We start from the raw sequence: 12,378 nt of genomic DNA, 5'->3' as shown, positions 1-12,378 counted from the left end.
AGGTTTTTAGAGTCAACATTTAATCAAATTCCACGTTTTAGTTAAACATATCAAAGCATAAATATATCAAACGTTTATACTTTATATTATTTTATTGGTAACGAATATTGTCATCTCACATAAATATGTAATTAAATTCTATCTTGTAATTTAAATTAGCGCTGCGTACATAGTGATCTTAATAATTACTGCTTTTCTTAAAAACAACAATTATTTACACAGAATATAACCCGCTTCTAACTGGTGCGTCTCACAAAATCTTCCGGTTAGAAACTGTTTTGAATTAGCTTTTCGAAGGCATACGTGTGTAAAAAGCTTAACATTCGGAACTGATTATAAATATTTACTCGTGTAATATATAGTTGCATAACATATTATGTACAAATTATACTAAATGTAAAATATATCGCTCATTTTTTTTTTAAAACCGATCTTAATAGCTTGATGTTAGCTAGTATATGCGGGTTAATACAAAATACAGAAAAACATGATTTGTTTCTCTAGTAAGTGAGATCAAAACTAAAATCTACGTTAGAAATTTATGTAAGCACAGTACATTTCCTTAAAAAATGAATTTCTTTATTTTAAAAAAAGGATGGAAAATCATATAATTTGCTATGACTACTAATCCTTCACTTGTGCATCTAACAAATTGCTCCGGGTAGAAACAAGTGGCAGATGTACATAAAAAGCACATCGTTTGGAACTCCTAAGTCACATACACAGTATAAAGTACATATAAAGCACATAACATTTCGTTACATGCAGAACTCTGATAACAGATTTATACATTTGATTTAATATTTCTAAAATATTAGGTACCATATTTGGAACAAATCAGCAGTCAGTAAAATTACTGTTCTTTATTTAATTATTTGTATTGTTTGAGTATGTATTGCAATTAACATTCGCTTTTAATTCAATAATGAAGCAAAAGAAAGATATTGGTTACCTTTCCCTTTACCGAGAGCGTCATTTGTGCAGGAAAGATTTGCGTCTATTAGAAATTCTTAATTGGTGCATCTCAAAAAATCTTCCGTGTAGAAACAGGTTTGATTTCGTTAAACATCCTAATAGCTCATTACTTATATTATTACTTAGAAAATATACAGCTTTTATATATATATATAATTTAGTTTTTATATTTATATATCGATAACTACTTTGTCAGGGTAAATCCGCAGTGTATCCATGTCCCCACACACACACACACACACACACGCACACACACACAGAGGCAGTGTGAGCATGTGAAACTCCATACAGACAATCCGGGCTCCCTGGAGCTGTGGGACGCTAAATGAAGGAATATAACGTAAATATAAAAAAGTAAGTATAGACAAGAGATGAAGAATTTAGCATTTCCCTTTGGTCATGTAAAGAAACCGTAATTAAATAAATGAAATTAAATAGTTTTGCTGTTTTCTTCTTCACGCAGGTGAGTGATTAAGTAACAGTTAAATTGTTCACGTTAATGTGTATTGTAATAAAAGACCTGCTGTTCACAATTTCGAGGATTTTTTTTTTCTAAATTAAAGAAATCTGTATCATGATGACGTCACCGCGGTGAAGACAAACGTCGCCGCTGAAGAATGCGGCTTTGTGCGCATGCGCAGTCTCTAACCGGAAGTGATTAATCCTAGGCAGGTTCCAGGCCCGAAAGCGTCGGGAAGGATTTCTATGGTAAAATACCATGTTTTTTTCCTTTATTTAACAGTATTACCAGTGACCATGTTATCATTTGATTACGGTAGCATTGTATATCTGTGTATAAGTGTTTTAGTTTTAATGTTAGTGTAAGACTTTCGCCAGGCTGCTTAGCAGCAGCTGCGTTTGAGTTCATTAGCGGTTTAACTCACAGCGACAGTTTTCTGCTCTTTTTAATTGTTTTGTTCAGTGACACGTTTAAAAGCGCTTCTGTAGCTAATAATGAATTATGTACTGGATAATTATCTGAATTTTGTTGCTTTTTATTATTTTTCTTCCACCTGTATTTCAACAAATCCCGCCTGCTAGGTGAGGATTGGCTAATAGTTAATACGTGACACGGAACTATCCAATCAGCGAACAGGTTACGGCTCTGACGCACGGGTCTGTCCGCGCGCAGGAGGCGGGGCTTGTCGGAATACGGGTGGTTACATGGATAAATTGAACAAAACAAGGGTTTCGCGACGCAGTTTGGTAACTTGTTTGGATTAACAGCTCTGTAACCAGAGCACATTTAAATGTTTAACTTATAAACTATATATCTTATCTTTAATGTGATGTATTGTGATGTGTTATTGACAGTAGACATGTTTAGCATCTTTTTTTGGTCAAACATGTATAAAATGTATTTGTGTTGTAATGTAGTTACACTTTATGGAATGAGAGAACCTTTAACAGCAGTGCCATGTTTATGTTAATACTTCCCGCCTCTCCCCTCTTATCTCATCTGGCCAGATTATAGCTCAGGTTTCCTCTGTAGTCATCACCGTGTGTGTGTGTGTGTGTGTGTGTGTGTGTGTGTGTGTGTGTGTGTGTAACAGGAAGAGATGTCAGGAGAGAGTGCTGTGAGCTCGGCTGTGCCGGCTGCTACGACCCGGACCACCTCGTTCAAGGGGTCGAGTCCGAGCTCCAAGTACGTGAAGCTGAACGTGGGTGGAGCTCTTTACTACACCACCATGCAGACCCTCACCAAGCAGGACACCATGCTGAAGGCCATGTTCAGCGGCCGCATGGAGGTGCTCACCGACAGCGAAGGTACTCTTCTGTACTCCAACACCCACATCTTCACACACATGGCAGTTCCATGATGAAATCCATCAGTTACGTGCTTACAGAGGAGGTGATGCTCTCGTATGCTCCGCGTTTCCCCCTGTAGGCTGGATCCTGATTGACCGATGCGGGAAACACTTCGGCACTGTGCTGAACTACCTGCGTGACGGCGTGGTGCCTCTGCCTGAGAGCAGGAGAGAGACAGAGGAGCTGCTGGCTGAAGCCAAGTACTACCTGGTGCAGGGTTTAGTGGACGAGTGTCAGGCCGCACTGCAGGTAACACACACACACACACACACACACACACTCGCATATTTCATGCAAACTCACCAGCGTACAACACATCTATATAACACACACATATTGAGCTGTAATTCATTATTTAAAATAAACTGCTGAATTTATGTGTGTCAGTAGAACACATTGTACAGCTTCAATTCTCTCATTTTTAATTATTTATAAAAATTCTTCTAGAACAAAGATGCCTATGAGCCCTTCTGCAAAGTGCCCTTAGTGACATCACCTAAAGAAGAACAGAAACTCATTGCCACGTCAAATAAGGTACAACGAGTCACCTGTTATTTCTTTTCAATGCCGTGGAAAACAGTAATTTAATTAGATCTGTTTGTTTACAGCCTACCGTTAAACTCCTGTACAACAGAAGCAACAATAAATACTCCTACACCAGGTGAGAGTGAGCATGACGATTATGTGAATGTTTCTCTCAGAGTAATGATTCAGGATAAGGTCCATGTAAACCCTGATATTAAACCTGATCTCACTGTCTCCAGTAACTCGGACGACAACATGCTGAAGAACATCGAGCTGTTCGATAAGCTCTCTCTGCGCTTTAACGGGCGTGTGCTCTTCATTAAAGACGTGATCGGAGATGAGATCTGCTGCTGGTCGTTCTACGGTCAGGGCAGGAAGATCGCGGAGGTGTGCTGCACCTCCATCGTCTACGCTACTGAGAAGAAGCAGACCAAGGTAACGAGCAGGAACAAAATCTCACCTTGTGTTTATACAGCAGTGTGACGTAGCGACCCATTGCTCGGGTATTTTCTACTGAATTAAAATCTGAAATGGTGTCCCTGCTATAACACAGGTGGAGTTCCCCGAGGCACGGATCTATGAGGAGACACTGAACATCCTGCTGTACGAGTGTCAGGACGGCCGCGGGCCCGACAACGCGCTGCTGGAGGCGACAGGGGGCGCTGCAGGACGCTCGCACCACCTGGACGAGGACGAGGAGCGTGAACGTGTCGACCGTGTGCGCAGGATCCATGTCAAGCGACCTGACGACCGCACACATCACCACCAGTGACCTCTAATCCTCGTTTGACCTCTGACCTGCAACCCCTGTGCCTTAATCACCCAGTTCCACCCCTCCCTCCCTCTCTCTCTCTCTCTCTCTCTCTCTCTCCCTGTGAGGGATCACAGTGCTGGCCAAGCATTCACACAGTGAAAAGAAAGAAAGAGAGAGAGAAAGAAAGGGAGGGAGGGAGAGAGAAAGAAAGGGAGGGAGGGAGAGAGAAAGAAAGGGAGGGAGGGAGAGAGACGCATATAGCAATCGCTGAATTCTGAGATCCATTTCCACTCCTTATAGGTTTTAAAATATGGTCTGAAGCTGATACTTGATGCCAGGTTGCTTTCTTTCTCTTCCATGCCAGCGTATTGCTCGTCTTAACGAATGTAGTTCATTTTGAACTGATGCAGAACGGCGTGTATTTGAATAGTGATGACGTGAGCAGCAGTCAGGAGTCCTAAAATCAGCACTATGGCGCTCAGCGTTGTGATTTTGTTTAAACGTCAGCACCAAACATTGCTGCAGTTAGAGCTCTAAAATGGACAGTGTTAGCTTTTATCAGGTTGTGTATTGTGTGCGTTATGTCTGAGACGGACTGTGTGTCGTGTATTAACTGCTCCTACAATTACTGATCTTCTGAGCATTGATTCTGCATGACTAGTGTCTCTGTACTGATAGATTTGTGTTTCTTGCTATTGATGTACTGAGAGTAGAGATGGAGGGAAAGAAGATAGTGTGACTGTTTGTCCACCAGAGGGCAGTACTGTGCTCGTTTTGCGCCTTTAGAAAGCAGGCTGTGGTCACGTTGAGCAATAACTACCCCTATAAATCATGTCAGCGATACTTGGTGATACGTACTTGTGATGTGGTGGATTACAGGAGGAAAAGCGTAGATCATTTCACCATGTGCTGTTTAATTAATTAGTGGCAGGCAGGTAACATCGCCTCTCTCTGTGGGTCTGCTGAGTGAAACCCAGATGAAGTGCTGAGTGTGCGTGATTCAGTAATGCAAGGTAACTGTAAACTCTGCTGAAGGAGCATTGTCGTTTTCCCCATACAGGACAGGGTCCTGCTCTGTTGCTTAACACAAGATCACAGATCCAGGATCAGCTTGTGCTTTTCACATAACCAGTAGAGTTTATACTGAAAGTGTAGAACTGGTCCGGGATCAGCAGTAACATTACTGATCCAGAATCAGCAAGCTCTGTATTATTTTCGCTACAGTATGAAAGCTGATCCTAGATCAGCGAAGTCTGTTCAATATAATTTCAGTTAAACTATGTCTCTTGTTTAGTGTGTGTGTTTGTGCAGTCACATTTTTCTGTCATTAGTCTTATTAAAGGCACATTTATGTAATCTGTATACTGTAGAGATGTTTGTACAGATGTGCACATGATTTAAGAAATGTTTTACATACAATTATATTTATACACTCCTTATTGCAAATAAATATTTCTACAAATTTTCCAAGACCAGAATCTTTGCTGTGTTTGTCTTTTATTTCTGTATTTTGTACATTTAAGTATAAAACCTTATCGTAAATATGGCTTTGTGTTACGGCTTCAGGAAACCAGTGACAACATTTTCAAAGCTGTTTAAAAACTGATTGTAATTTATGAACTGATTTTTAAATGGGGACTGAAGAACAGGAACCACTGAACATACCACTGAAACAAATCTGCTTGTATGTAAGCCAGCTACATCTGATCGTAATAAAGATGAGTGCTTTGAATTAAAATCAGTTTAAAAAAACCTGAAGAATAGTTTTGTCCTTCCAGAGCTGAACTAGATGTGTATATGGGACAGCAGAAGCTGGTCTTCCTCACTACTCACATCATCGGGACCTCAGCCTTGGTGTGACCTAAAGTAAACAAGATTAATGCTTTACGTTAAAATTCCCTTAACTAACATTTACAAACTATGAACATCAGCATTAATAAACCATAAATAATATTAAAATTAACTGAGGTTTGTCTGTAATATTAACATCAATTATAATATTTTACTAAGTAAAGAATAAAGTTAAATAAAACAACATGCCTTCAAATGTGTTAATCCACAGCAACTTGCCAATGATTACATGTTTTAAATTTATTTAAAAACTACACATACTTTTTAACTTCTTATAGTTGTGAGCTGTTACTATAGAAATGATAACGTATTAGAGCAAGTGCATTAATATAAACCTGTGATTTGCAGCTACGCTACTCTCAGAGCTGCTGTTATAGAAAATTAATCAACACCTTCTGACCAATCAGGATTCATAATTCAACACCGATGTGGATAAATGTTAAATCACTTGAACTCAGGACTCTAAGCGCAAATACTGAGACCCATACTGAAATTTTTATGATTCTTTTCCAATTAATGTTTTCCGCAAACGTTAATTACGACACTAAATCATGTTGATTATTAGCTCTGAGTGTATATACTATAAGCCAGTGGTTGGGTTTTACCTTTAACACGCCTGATTCAGATGTAATCAGATTTTGTAATTTAAACTTGGGTAGGTCAGAGTGATGTTTATTAAACCAGTGTAAAGAGGCAGTTTTCACTCACCACCATCAGATGGCCATTTTTGTCCTTGTACACTGTGGCTTCCGGTCCAGTGCTGAAGTCCACAAAGTTCTCCTTACCGCCATTGATCTCAAACTTAATACTTAAATAGGATCAAATATTAGACCATTAGCTGGATACATTACAGAGCACAGATCACGGGTAGTTTAGTTTGTATAACAGGGTTAGGGTTAGATGTAATAACTCTCGTAACAAATTTTTTATGAATTATTTGTGAAATAGTGAACATTGAAGATCAGTGAATGAATCATTAGTGAATCTTCTCACCTTGCCTGAAGCACATTGATAGCGTTCTGCTTTTTTGCCAGCACGCTCAGTTTGGTCAAAACTTCATAGAGGTGATCACACTGAAGTACGAGATCTCCCTAATGCAGGACAGGACTGTCTTAAAGCTAAATCTCAAACTATATATTATGTAATAACTTTTATATTAAGAATATAATAAACAATGTTGATATTGTCATAATAAATAGTCTTTTTACTACAGATTATGTCTACAGTTTAGCAGTAAGTCCAACAAATGGAGTGAATGGATTTGGACCTGATTTAATGTTTAGGAGACTTTACAGAGATTACCGTCTGTACAATGGAGACTGCATTAGCAAACACTAAGGTAGTTTGATCAGAAGTTACACTACAGTCATCTGCTGAAAAGCATTAGCAGTAAACAGGAAGTAAAAATGTCCTGCCTTTTCCTTTCTTACATTAAATTTTATTTTTTTATTAGTTTGGTCATTTTTTTGTGAACTAGCTAGTGATGCTAGGAATAATGTCTACACACTCAATCCAATCTTGGTACCTTTTGTTTGGGGCCATCACACACCACGTGGAGGATCATGAAAGTGTCTCCCAGGTTACTGACAGAAATACCTGCAAAACACAGTGACACCACAACACAGCTACACCAACAGAACGCACTAAAACAACTGACTGTTAACACTAGATTTAATTTGCTAACAACAAATTAGGGCTAATGGTGATCTGCTACCATGATTCAATTTCTATAAGCTGGTCATCTAAAAGCATTGATTAGCATTTATATGTGATGTATTACTTTCATTTGTATCCCTAAAAACATTTTCAGTGGGAGCCTCCACTGACCGAGTAATTTAAAGCAAACTCTGATAATAAAAAACATCCTAGTTTAGCAAGAGTATAAATAAAGTAAAAAAGAAAAGTGGCCAATACAGAATGTGATGGTTCATAATTCACCTTTGAGTGAGACATACTGGACTGTCTGTTTGATCTTAGCCTCTTCTGCGACATGAAGTGCAACCTGGGTGAGAATTAACTGCCTGGGTCTAGGCTTGAACCCGTTCCGGTCATATTTCACCACAGGAACACTGTACTGCAGAGACAGAAACACCAGAGCAACACCAGAGCAAAACCAGAGAAAACAGATAGAAATGGATGAGCAGATAAAGAGGCAAAGCGGATAAAGATAAGGTGATGATTTTTCTTTGCTCTGTTTGGATTTGGCGATCCTAATACGCCTTGTTTCAGTTCCATAGGCAGTGTGATGTACCTTTATGCGTTCCTGTGTTATTGCCTGCAGGACACGCTCGTTAATGTCCTGCTCACCTTCAGGGAGACACAAGACACCATGTTAAAAAGATAACAGTGTCAAACTCTCAGGATTACCTGCTCAGTACAGAGCACTGATTTACACTGAATAAACCAGAGTGTGTACAGAAACACTGCAAAATTAAAATCATCTCAGCAATTAGAGAGAAAGTTCACATGATGTAGAACCATAATACTTTTGAGATTCTGAAAATACATAATAAAGATGATGATGATGACACTAATGGTGGTGATGAGGGTGATGATGTGTAATGTACTGACTGATCCTGGTGTCCACAAAAGGCACAGCCACACTCTGAGGGTAGCTTTCCTTCTTCCCTTTAAAGATGGCACTGGTGACCACCTTCAGCTGCAGCTAGCAGAAGCAAAGTCATCATCACATTATTAACATTATAAACATTATGAGCAGACACCTCTTGATGTCATCAGGAGACATGTTTGAAAATGATCATAGGGAACAGGGTTGTGTTGTCACTCCACACCAAATCACCACTGTCCAAAATTACACTAGACCTGTGACCTGTTTTACGAGTGATGGAGTTCATGGTGGAGACGACAGGCTGGGTTACAAATTGAGTTTTAATTTAAACTAAGCTTTTAAGTGGTGTCTTACTGAACTTATTCCAGTAACACAGCAAGCCCATCATTTTACTTTAGAATTTAATTCTACCATTACTATTCAATAATAACTGAAACACTGTTCATCTTTTACTTTCACTTATTTCTGTACTTTATATCATCATGTTAGACCTACTTATTTAATTAGATATTTTAAAATGTTTAATTATTTGTCAACTTGCCAATTTGTCAATTTAATACAATTTGACAGTCTGCATGAAAAATGTATGAAATGTGTTATATAAATAAAGTTATTATTATTATTATTATTATTACTATTACCTGAGCTTTCCTCTGAGGTGTGATCCCTCGCACGTACTTCCTCACTAACCAGCGTGTGTGCAGCCGCCGCAGCATCTCCGACGCCTACAAGGACAAGAAGAGAAGACAGGATTAAAACAGTCTGACTGCTGATCATGTCGTTAATAAAAAGGATATAAGAAGCATTAAACTAAGCTACACTCATTTACATAAAGGGATGAAGATTAGTAATACAGTATTAAGACATGGTAATGCAGTACAGTGTGATATATCATTACCTCTCTCATTACAGGTGGAGGTGTGAGCCATGTGGTTTTATCCAAAACTGTTTTTGGTAGATTATTTTTCAGCCGTTTGAGGTAGCTCTGTCTGACAAACGCCAGGTACTCTGAGTTATCTGTGGGTTTTGCCTCACCACGTGTCAAGTAAGCCTTAATAAATCTATAAAAACACAAAAACAAATTCAATCACACATCAAACTCCAAAACTCTAATTCTTCTAATCTAACACTAATCCAGCCAACCTGAATCAGATTACAGTAAACTCTCCAGAAGCAGGTTTTATCAGCTAATGCATGGGCCACAATACAGGATTTGTACATGTTGTCTACCTTAATATAAAGACAGATTTCACAAATGTTTTGTCCTGGATTACTATGTTCACAAATCAGATTCATGACCAATGATCCAGATGACTCCAGATCCACTCGACATCAAGATTTTCACAAGACAGTTAGCATCTCCCCACTTTTATGATTTTAAATTTAAGCAACCATGACTGGACTATGAGTAGAGCTGATGATTTTTACTTGACTTTTACACACTCCGCAGCAGAAGATAAACTGGGAAGATAATAATTTAAGATCAGCGTAAAATCCGGACACCTTTTGAAATTGTCGTGACTCAGGAAGAGCAAGTCACTCTCAATATCAGCCTGATTATTCACTAGAGTTGCTCACATATAAGTAAATTTCCTTGGATGTCCATTTCATTACACAGCCCTGTGTGTCACTTACTTTTTGATGACTTTGACAGCCCAGGCTCGTCTCTCTCTCTCTTTCCGAGCCTGAACTCCTCTCCAGCATGTTTCAATTTTAGTAGCTGATGGTAAGAATATTTATGTCATGTCCAATAAGATTTAGAATTTACATTTACTGTCCATTTTTAGGAAATATCTGAAATGAAATGAAATGACTTGCCTGCTTCTTTCTGTTTTTTGAACTCTCCTCTAGTCCGGTAACCCTTGTACTTTGCTTGAATCTTTGCAACTACAACAAAGACATACTCAAATGTTCATAAAATTAATATCAGAAATCTCACATGCTGAGGCTGTCTATCGTCTCACTGAACTCTTACTCTACTGACCCAGCTCATGTTTACAGATCTCATAGGCATCCTCAGTGGCAAATAGTGTCCTGGCATAGCGGATGAAGATTTTAGTCCTGCAAACAGCAGACGGGAATAAAATCACTATGTTTTTATTTTTTACTTTCATTATTTCTCTGTTTACAAGTCACAGTTACCCAGTTTCAGTCTAAAAGCACATATTAATAATTAGCTGTAACAATAATTAGCCCATAAACTTTTGGTCCACTACCAAGACCTGTTTTTACTTCATGAGTTATCAAACACCAATACAATGTGTGTGTGTGTGTGTGTGTGTGTGAGATACCTGCCCATCTTGTACTCATCAGGCTGGTAGCCCAGGTGCTGCACCAGTCTCTCCACTCCCTCAGCAGGAACTCCTCTCCAGTGTGGCCAGGTATCAGGGCACAGAGGTTTATACCTGCAGCATCACCATAAACACACCTGAGTGTCTCAACGTCATTACATGCTGAAAAAGATTATTATCTGAAACACTATCATTTTGATTTGCTTGACACATACTGGCCAACGATTGTAGATTTATGAAAAATGTATGAAAACCCCACTGTGTTGAAAATGAACACAATATTATAATTATACCTCTTCAGAAACTCCTCATATCTCCTCCGATATGCAAAACCGGCCCGTCTGACTCTTAGATGTTCCATCAGACCCAAATACTTCACCTGGTGCCTCACCAGCACATCATCAAACCTTCCTAGACAGACAGAGAGTGTGACATCTAATGTAAACATCTAATTGTTATATTCTTTATAATAATGTCAATTAGAAATAAAACCATTACCTATGCATTCAGTAAAATCTGAATCTTAACATTCTCTCTAGGAAGCACTGACTATTTCACACAGATAGGGAACTGCATAAATTAAAGTGTGTGTGTGTGTGTGTGTGTGTGTTGTCTCACCTGACTGTTTGTTGTCGTTGGATTTCAGGCAGCGAACGTACCAGGCTTCTTTAGCCATCAGGATCTCAGTCAGTCCCTGCAGACTGTTCTTAAACTGAGTCGCCACCTGCGTTCACATTCACATTCACATTCAGACTGATTTAGTTCACTCTGATCCAGTTTCATTTGTTTTGAAATAATTCTTTTGCTTCAATCCAATAGCTATGGAGCTGATTTTATTTGTCAGTGAACAACACAGAGGCAGCTATATCAGAGAAACACAATCACAGTCCTATTACACTTGGAGCAAAAGCAATAAGCAATGAGCAAAAGTTCAATCATAATATTGTTTAACAGACTGACAATAATGATTCACAAGTTTAAGTGTATTTTGAAAATATTTTGCACTACACTTTTACATATACTGTAATATTATTAAATATCTGGAGGGAATCAAGGCTAGATCAGTATATGATGCTCAGAAAGCAGCTCCATGGCACCCATTCCAGTTCAGAAATACTGAACACTCACTTTACCAGTTGGCCTAATCCATGCTGTAGAGAACAGAACACCAGATCTGTAATGCTAGAAAACACCTTGCTGCTTAAAAAGAATTTTTTTATAGCATCATCATGTAGTAATAATGGTATATGCTGGTAAAACCATTTGGCTCCTGATCCAAAAATCCAAGTCCATCACTGGTCATAGGTTTAAAACTGCTTTCTGATTGGCTGTGTCTCATTCATCACACCTGTCAGTGTCTCACCGTCTCAGGTCTTCTCCTGCTGTCCAGCTCATCAGAGGAGAAACACTGCTGCATTATAGAGTTCTTTGACTGCCGCATCACCTGTCTCACACAAATACACACACACACACACACACACACACAAACACACACAAACACACACAAACACGTGCGCATGCATACACACATATATGTAAAAGAGCAGATTCCAGTATGTCTTTACTGAGGTCAGCTCCTGTATAATGTATGCTGTGCAGTGGGC

At 38.8% G+C, this 12,378-nt stretch overlaps 2 protein-coding genes across 2 annotated transcripts in view; one reads left to right on the top strand and one right to left on the bottom strand.

Annotated features, from left to right (window-relative positions):
- Positions 1–1,241: 1,241 nt before the first annotated feature.
- Positions 1,242–5,541, top strand: kctd10 (potassium channel tetramerization domain containing 10). The gene is made up of 8 exons (XM_026911376.3): positions 1,242–1,329; positions 1,539–1,683; positions 2,529–2,742; positions 2,864–3,033; positions 3,232–3,318; positions 3,393–3,445; positions 3,549–3,744; positions 3,863–5,541. The coding sequence occupies exons 2-8, from the start codon at positions 1,681–1,683 to the stop codon at positions 4,079–4,081; spliced, it is 942 nt and encodes a 313-aa protein (XP_026767177.1). The 5' UTR covers positions 1,242–1,329; positions 1,539–1,680; the 3' UTR covers positions 4,082–5,541.
- Positions 5,542–5,552: 11 nt separating this feature from the next.
- The window catches only part of myo1ha (myosin IHa), a 24,977-nt gene continuing 18,151 nt past the window's right edge, over positions 5,553–12,378 (bottom strand). The window contains exons 18-33 of the mRNA XM_053228819.1: positions 12,138–12,218; positions 11,393–11,498; positions 11,068–11,185; positions 10,775–10,888; positions 10,468–10,544; positions 10,302–10,370; positions 10,119–10,203; positions 9,382–9,544; positions 9,125–9,208; positions 8,486–8,579; positions 8,166–8,221; positions 7,853–7,988; positions 7,440–7,510; positions 6,908–7,005; positions 6,623–6,722; positions 5,553–5,924 (exon numbers count right to left, since the gene is read on the bottom strand). Of these exons, the coding sequence (XP_053084794.1) occupies positions 5,898–5,924; positions 6,623–6,722; positions 6,908–7,005; positions 7,440–7,510; positions 7,853–7,988; positions 8,166–8,221; positions 8,486–8,579; positions 9,125–9,208; positions 9,382–9,544; positions 10,119–10,203; positions 10,302–10,370; positions 10,468–10,544; positions 10,775–10,888; positions 11,068–11,185; positions 11,393–11,498; positions 12,138–12,218 (1,479 nt within the window). The 3' untranslated portion in view covers positions 5,553–5,897. The remainder of the gene's footprint in view (positions 5,925–6,622; positions 6,723–6,907; positions 7,006–7,439; positions 7,511–7,852; positions 7,989–8,165; positions 8,222–8,485; positions 8,580–9,124; positions 9,209–9,381; positions 9,545–10,118; positions 10,204–10,301; positions 10,371–10,467; positions 10,545–10,774; positions 10,889–11,067; positions 11,186–11,392; positions 11,499–12,137; positions 12,219–12,378) is intronic.

This window comes from Pangasianodon hypophthalmus, chromosome 24, assembly GCF_027358585.1.
Source record: "Pangasianodon hypophthalmus isolate fPanHyp1 chromosome 24, fPanHyp1.pri, whole genome shotgun sequence".
NCBI classification, from domain to species: domain Eukaryota; kingdom Metazoa; phylum Chordata; class Actinopteri; order Siluriformes; family Pangasiidae; genus Pangasianodon; species Pangasianodon hypophthalmus.
The sequence above is the reverse complement of the archived record's forward strand: the minus strand, read 5'-3'. Positions and strand labels throughout refer to the sequence as shown.

What these genes read in the sequence shown, in the direction of transcription:
- kctd10 (XM_026911376.3), top strand. An exon ending in AGTGTCAGGCCGCACTGCAG is followed by an intron (nt 3,034 to 3,231) that starts GTAACACACACA and finishes AAATTCTTCTAG; the next exon opens with AACAAAGATGCCTATGAGCC. An exon ending in TCATTGCCACGTCAAATAAG is followed by an intron (nt 3,319 to 3,392) that starts GTACAACGAGTC and finishes GTTTGTTTACAG; the next exon opens with CCTACCGTTAAACTCCTGTA.